Genomic DNA, 7,682 nt, shown 5'->3' with positions numbered 1-7,682 from the left:
CCGCTGATGGGGTCGCCCGTAGCCCGTGGCGGGACCCAGAAAGGCCCCGCGGGCCATGGACTGGTCCCGGTTTCCACGGCACGTCATCACCGGGACTTTCCCTTGGGGTGTCTGGGGCTAGAAGACAACAGGGTCCCCGAGACAGCATTCAGGCGTGGGGCCGCCTCTCCGTGCGCCCGCACCCTCGCAGAGCTGCGCCCCGGCCGGCCCCAGCCGAGGGCAGAGCAGACGGAGGCCCGTGCCCGGTCCAGGGGCGCAGGGCGGCCAGCGCGGGCCGGGGCCGGGCGTCCACGCTGACAGCACCCAGGCCTGCAGCCACCGTCCAGAGAGGACGACCAGCCGCTCCTCAGGGAGGGACAGGGACGCCGGGAGAGTGACATGACGGGGGTGGCGGGAGCGCACGACCGGAGGGCGGGGTGGGCGGACGCCAGAGGCAGGGCCAGGGGACCCCCCACGCCCACCGCCTGGGGGACCGGCCGCTACCAGCGCCTCTTGCGGGGAGACACAGGAGGGGGGGACTGTGCACCCCACTGGGCCACCCGGAGACCCCGGGGAGACGGGGGCGGGTGGTGTCTCTGCGAGGGCGGCGGCCAGACACCAGGAAGGGGGTTTCAGACCAGCTAAAAATAGGCCGGGCTCGAAGTCACCGGGGAGCGCGGGGGGCAGGAAGGAAGGGGCCGGGCGCGGTGGGCGGAGGTGCGAGGGCCGCCCTGCCACACGCACACCTGAGCGCGGCCCTGCGGCACCCCTGGAGCGGCGCCCAGCCGCCGTGAGCGCTTCCGGCGCTTCCCCCTGCCTTCTGCGTCGGAAAAGACCGACACTTAAGCGGAACCGAAACTGGGGCCTCCCTGGTGCTGCAGGGTGAGTGTCGGCGCCGGGGAGCGTGGCGGGGGCCACGGGCCAGCACACCCACGCAGCCCCCCCCACAGCTACATAGGCCACGGGCACCCCCACCCCCACCCCACACACTGTCTCGCTGCAGAGTTTCCGCTCGTGCCGTGAACAGACGGCACACGCGCAGGCCGGCGAGGACGCAGTGGACGAGGTCGGCCACCAGGTGCTCGGCGTGAGCTGCACAGCGACCGGCCTTCGCCAGCCCGCAAGGGACAGGCGAGACGCTTGGACAAGCAGCCACGGCCGCGGCCACGGTCGCCGTCTCGGCGCCGGCCTGGGCAGCTGCCCAAGGTGAGTGGCCACCCGGCGCGGGCGGCGGCTCCCCAGGGGTCCGCGTGGAGGGAGGGGCGGTGTCAGGAGGGAGCCGATGCCCCCCGAGGCCGCGCGACGCCCTGTGATCCCCAGGGGCTACAGTGCCACTGACGGGTCGCTTTGCTGACGAGCGCCGGGCAGAGAGCCGGGCAGAGAGCCGGGCAGAGAGCCGGGCACACGTCCTTCCCGGCGGGCACCTGGGGCCGCGTGAGGCGCCGGGCTTGCGGGAGTTGTCAAGGGCAAGGGACGGGACAAGGTTCTCGTGCTGCTGGGGGCAGGAAGCCACCGCGGCCCGCGCGTTCCGGCGGCTACCGCCGCCACTGTCCCGCCACCGCACTCGCACAGGGCCCAGCCAGCGGCCGTCAGGCGCACCGGGGGCTCCTGGGGCGGCCGGAGCCTCTGGACCCCCACACCTGCGCTCTTACCTCACGGCCTCGTGCAGCGAGCTGCTACCTTGGGTGGTCGAGGCGCAGTGGCATCGAGGACGGGCAGCGGGGATTCTGTCCCACAGAGGCCGCCGCCCCCAGCAGCCGGGGCCGAGAGCTCAGGCCAGGGCCACCCGCCCGGGGCAGCGCGCGCTCGAGGCTGAGGCGCCTCCAGCCCGACTCGGCCCCTGCGGCCGCCTCTGCCGCCCACCATGGGGCTGTGCAACAAGCAGGAGGAGGCTGTCTTGTTTCGTTTTGTGTCTGGGACGCGCAAGTACCCAAAATTCGGTACTACGAAACCTTAACTGATTATTCACTTCCAAAGATCTGGGATCTTGCACGTAAGCTGCAGTCACGAGAGCCAGCTCACGCACCGGCGCTCGGCCCGCCGCCCCGCCACAGCTTCCGGGCCTGTCCCGGGCCTGCCCAGCTCCCCCCAGACCCGCAGCCCTGAGTGTCTTCACTGTCGCCGCCAGGCGCGCCGCAGGACATCACTGACCTTTCCAGAAACTGGCCCGTCGGCTTCCTCCGCGTCCCGGTGGCCCGACGGCGCCTTCCTGCGTGGTGCAGAGGAGCCCGGCACTGGGAGTCGGCCCACCTGCCCCGCAGCGCGTGCTCAGCAGCGCCGGTCACCTCCCAAGCAGGCGGCGGTGGCCATTCGGTCGCATGATGCCCCGGGAGCGGGCTGACGTCAACACGGCCAGCTCCGCAGCCACCTGCAGGAGACAGCTGACCGTCCCTCAGGGCCCGGCTAGCTGGGCGGCTCCCGCTGGGGCTCCCGGTGAAGACGGCGCTCTCTGTGCTTCTGGAGGTGGTGAGCCGCCCCCACGCTTCCTCTCAATCAAGATAAAGTGACCAAGAAAATGTGTGAGAAATGCGATCACAATGGATTCGTGCGATCTGGGGTCTGTCTGGCCTTCCTGATGTTCACTGTATTTCTGCAGCGCGCAGGTTTATAGACTCAATAAAATCTGGGAAGTGTCCCGCTCCACTTCTCTGCAGACACTTCCGACAGCCTCGCCCCCACCCTCCTGGGCCTGGTCCCGCGCTCCGCCGCTGAGGTGGCGTCTGCTCTCCCACGCTGTCTTCGGCTGCCCCACCGCGGTCTCTGTGGCAGTGTCCAGAGGCCCCACTCCCTACCTCTCGGGGGGAAGAGTCAGAGTCCAGGACGTGACAGCTGCCGGGTGGTGAGATCGGCTCCGACACGCTCCTCCCCTGTGAATCCATGAAGAGGCTCAAGGCTACATGTAGGGCAGACAGAGGAGAAGGCAACTTTATATTCTAAAGGAAACCGGGCCGTGGTTTTGCTTCTGCTAGAGAGAAAAACCCGTGCAGCGTGACGGCCTTTGGGTGGAAGGTCTGTGCGGCCTTCCGCCATGTCGGCCGGTAACGGTGGAAGAAAAACAAGAGTTGTAGTTTGTTTCTGAGTCTCTTGCCCAGAACTATGGAGGAGAACTGCAATTGTCATTTGCTTCAGTAATTGAGTTTTTCATTTTACATCATTAGAAGAATGCATTTTGCTGTCTTCAAATACAGGAATCGTAATAACATTTGAACTTGTTTTTGCAGGAAAGTTTCATAATCTCATTTCATAAGTATTGGCAGTCCTCACAAACCTGAGGCATCGGAGCTATTGTCAATTAAATTAGTCTGAACTGAAAAATGGAATATCCTGGAGAAAAATATCTCCAAGTCACGAAAATATCACCTGTCATCTTTTTACATTTGCAAATGCAGTTACTGAAACGTTTCTTAATCTCTGGCTCCTAGTGTACCTCTTGCATCGTGCCACAGTAGAGAAAGCAACAATTTCCTGTCAGTAAAGAAGCCAATATTCGGAAAACCAACGCGTTTGAAGCTTGCCAACACACTGGCTGCAGAGCATTCGGGAAGCCAGGTCAGGTGAAGATGAAGAATGAGACTTCAGGGAAGGGACCTTCACGCCACCGCCGCTGCGTGTTCGGCTTTAACAGAGTGTCACTTAGTGACACTCTCCTTAGCGTGCGACGGGAAGCCATGACGAACGGCGGCATAAGTTAGGGCGGCCCAAGCCCCTGGGGAAGCAGCAGCAGGAAGAGGTGACAGCATAGGGCCGGGCGGCAGCAGGCCTCGCGGCGTCAGGTCCGTCGCACCCCGGCGCGAGCGCCCAGCAGCAGCCCTCGCCCAGCTCGCTGAGGAGTGGCGCCGTGCGCACCGACAGAGCTGGGCTCTCCGCCCACAGACGGCCACGGGCACACGGAAACGCCAAGGTCCCTCGGGCCGTGTGTGTTTCCAGAGCCGCGGGAACATGTTCCGCGACGACTGAGATTCTCCTGCGACGGCGTGACTGATTTTGGTGCCAGAGGTGTGAGCAGCTGGGCTGTGAACCGCTGGAGCCTGGCGGGACACGCCTGCCTGCCTGCACGGAGCCGGCCTTCCCGGCCTTGACCCCCGTGGCGCCGCTTTTAAGAACAGAGTTCTTCGCTTCTCCAGCAGTTCAGAGATGTGTAACACCTCATCTGAGCTCCAAATGTCACTGGAAATACCGGCGTCCCTTCCACGGGCCGGAGAAGAAAAGGTTCCCGTTGCATTTAAAACTAAAGAGCAAACGCACACAAAGTTGTTTATGATTCCATTTGAAACAAAACTCAGTGGTGCAGTCGTAGTCGCTTAACACGTCTGTTCTCAGGTTTACGATGAGAAAAACAAAGCCCCGCTGAGCCACACCGCAGGCAGACAGGGCTGCGGCAGGAGCAGGGCCCGGAGGCCCGCAGGCAGTGGCCGCACAACTCACGGGGCCTCAGGGCTCCTGCACCCATGCCCCTCGGTGGCCCAGGAAGGAGAGCTGAACAGTCAAGCTAAGTTGGCTTACCGCGTAACCGAGTTAGGAACCGCTTTACACAGCGAAGCCCATGCAGTTCACTGACGTGCTCCACGGTCACTCGCGACTTGTTGAACTCAGCTCCTAGTTCGCATGAAAAGAGACAGAAGATTTTGTATCTCCACGTGATGACGGTGTCAGCTGCAGCGGCTGTGGCAATCACGTCACAGTCCACGGAAACCACGTGGCCACACTGACGGAGCTGTGTGTCAGCTACTCCTCGAGGGGGCGGAACAAACAGGGAAAGTTACTGAGGGCCCCTGGAGGCTGGCGTGTGTCAGCGGACCTCTGCTCTCGGGCGTCCATCCACCAGGGCACGATCGCAAATAACCCTTCGTTGTTAGTTACCAGAGGGCCCAGCAAGCCAGTTCTCTCAGCACCCAGGTCTCCTAGACAAGATCGCTAGAGCAGTGGCAGTTTCTCCCAGGATAAGAGAAGGTCTGTTCTGCCCTCCAGTCTTACAATCTTCTGCAATGGTCGCTTTTAGGTAAGCGAGATATTTACCCGGGAACCAGGAAAATGAAAAGTACGTGTGTAAGCAAATGACGTCCTGGTGACGCTGAACAGGTGTGGCCTGAACGTTCCCTGGCCTCCTCGGCAACAGCCAGCGGGCACTGCCGTATCCGTGCCCCTCGGGGCGGCGCTGACCAGCTGCTGGTGAAGAGCGCGCCGTGCGCTGCGCACAGCCCAGGCATTTTTCACTTATTTGCTCATTTCACCTCCGTGAGATTCTGGGGTTAGCAGTGTTGTTTTGTTTTTCAAATAAGGAACTGGATGGAGGGAGTAATCACATTGTCCAAGGTCAAAATGTTAGTAAGTGACAGTCAGGAAAATTCCATGACCGAGCTTTCTCATTGAATTATCTTGATGTCTGTTTCACAAACAGTTTCTCTTAGCGCACACCCCGGGGCACAGTCATGGTCAAGCCTAGCTACGGGATGCTTTCTAACAGCTGCAGATTTTCTCCCTGAGATGTAAATGCATGGTGATATTGCCTTGCCGTATGACTGAGCTGAAAGTACCTTAGCGACTTTTTCAGAATAACCTGGACATTATAAAACTCGTGCCAGTACAAAAGCGAACATTTTAAAGACGTATGCTGAATCGCAGCCATATTCAGAGGCCCCGGGGGGGTCCCTGCCCCCTGTAAGGCGCAGATCGGTGCGGGCCGATCGCCTGGCACACGCGCAGGCCCTGGGATCCGTGCATCTGTAGCCGTGCACCCGACAGCTCTTCTCGCGAGGGCGCATCAGCTAAGACTGGACGTCTTGGGCGTGGCCGGACACCAGAACAGGCCTCCCAGGTTCGTGACAAAGGACGGCGCTGAGAGTCGCACAAGCTCATGAGAGGCGAGAGCCGCGTGTGGAGAGTCTCGTAAGAGCAGGAGCCAAACTCTGCACACACACGTTTGCAAACCTAAACTGACATTTTAAATGCAGCTGGGAGAGACTGAGAGAACTGGGATCACAGCCAGATACAGTCAGAAGGCGGAGCTCGGAGGCGACACCTGCGGCTGACCTTCTGGCCTTGACGTGAAAGATACGGCTTGCACTCTTAGTCCAACTAAGATATCTGCCGGCTACCCCAGACACTCTTCCGAAGAAGATAACAAATTCCATTATCTCTACAGCACATGATGCTCATTCCTAGACGGTAAGAAGTGGTTTCCAGGTGAATGTGGAAAAAAATAGAAAAACAACACATAATCCGAGCGGGCTGCGCTTTCAGGCGCTCCACACCGGTGGGAGACAGACAGAAAGCAGATCCTTGGCCCAGGAGCAACAGAAATAAAGCACAGTAAAATCCCTCCAAATATATTTATCGAGGAAGACGGAAATTACGCGCAGTGCACTGAGGAGCTACAGCAGGGCGTGAGTTAACCCTCCCTGCACGCGGGAAACCTGCCGTCACAGACATGCAAGACTGGTAAGCAAAGCTCTGCATCTGAGTAAGTCAAGACTAGCTTTTCTGACGCTCATAAATGAATATACGTGACCCTCAAAAGATCCTGGCGGGGGACTGTGGTGGAGGATTGCTGGGCTCGGGCCGTGGGCGTGGCGTGTGCGCGTGGAGATGGGCGCCGGTACCCCTAAATTAAAGTGATGCTACGCGTGATGCAGCCTCAAGAAACAGGGCTTTTAAAAAGTCTTAAGAAGCGGTCGTGAGGGAGAACTTGCCCTACCAGACTGTAAAATACCCTGAGAAACTATGACTTCAAGTGAACAGCGAGTTAGAGTAAGATCAAGCCTATGAACAGTGGCCTGGATCGGAACACGTGGAATGTAAACACGTCTAAACAGGGCTCGTCAGACGACTGAGGAGCTGCATGGCTCCGTATCAGCCCTGACAGTGAGTCACGGCGGAAGGCGAAGGCCCGTGGCTGCCGGGGGCCACGAGCGGCCTCCCCGGTGGCTGACGCTCTCCCCGGCCCCCAGCTCCATTATTAGTCGGGGGACGAAGTCAAAATTCAGAGGGTGTGTTTTTTCCAAAGCCATGGAGCTGGTAAAAATTGTTAAATTAATGCCAAGGGGATATAACTTGGCCAAGAGTCTTGGAGAGCAACTTGGAAAATACCCAGAGCGTCAGAGATACGCACAGCTCGCCGCCGCCCCCGGCGCAGAGACACCGAGCAGAGGTGCCCCAGGGGGCAGGTTTGCGGACGCTGACTGCACGGTGGAACTGGGGGGCAGTGAGGTGCCGGGCTGAAGACGGCTTGCAGACAGCCGCGTGGCTGAAGCCACAGAGACCGCCGGGCTCCCCGCGCCTGTCAGAGTGCAGAATCCCAGCGGCCGGCGTGGAGTGGGGGAGAGGAGATGGGACAAGCGAGGCGAAGGCGACCCCCAAGGACCGTGGCTTGCGTGGGAGGGTGTCCTTTGAAATGGGGAGGGTGGGCTGGCACCCCCCCCGTCCTGAGGCACCGGCCGCCGCCACAGAGGAGCAGAGGGAGCAGGGCTGGGGCCCGGGCCCCAGTCACGCGGAAGCCGACAGGAGAGACACCGGCGTAGGCCTCTGGCCATGTGGCTGGTATGAGTCCAGCGCTGTCCGGATGTTCCAGACGTGACGTGGTAAATCGCCCACTTGAACTCGCAGTCGAGCCACTTCAGCTTGGGCAGGCTGTCAGGCCGGGGGCCGCCTCCCTCCGCGCCACCGCCCCGCCCCTGCGCCCGAGATGGGCCGTGACCCCCAGGGGG

General features: G+C 60.9%; 1 protein-coding gene across 1 annotated transcript in view; it reads right to left on the bottom strand.

Annotated features, from left to right (window-relative positions):
- BANK1 (B-cell scaffold protein with ankyrin repeats 1) overlaps positions 1-7,682 on the bottom strand; it is a 72,497-nt gene that overhangs the window by 45,863 nt on the left and 18,952 nt on the right. The window contains exons 7-9 of the mRNA XM_012727725.1: positions 4,483-4,710; positions 970-1,587; positions 726-799 (exon numbers count right to left, since the gene is read on the bottom strand). Of these exons, the coding sequence (XP_012583179.1) occupies positions 726-799; positions 970-1,587; positions 4,483-4,710 (920 nt within the window). The remainder of the gene's footprint in view (positions 1-725; positions 800-969; positions 1,588-4,482; positions 4,711-7,682) is intronic.

The sequence above is a fragment of the Condylura cristata genome, unplaced genomic scaffold (genome assembly GCF_000260355.1).
Source record: "Condylura cristata isolate star-nosed mole 26May11 unplaced genomic scaffold, ConCri1.0 scaffold00021, whole genome shotgun sequence".
Classification (NCBI taxonomy): Eukaryota; Metazoa; Chordata; class Mammalia; order Eulipotyphla; family Talpidae; genus Condylura; species Condylura cristata.
This window is presented reverse-complemented; position numbering and strand designations above follow the sequence as displayed.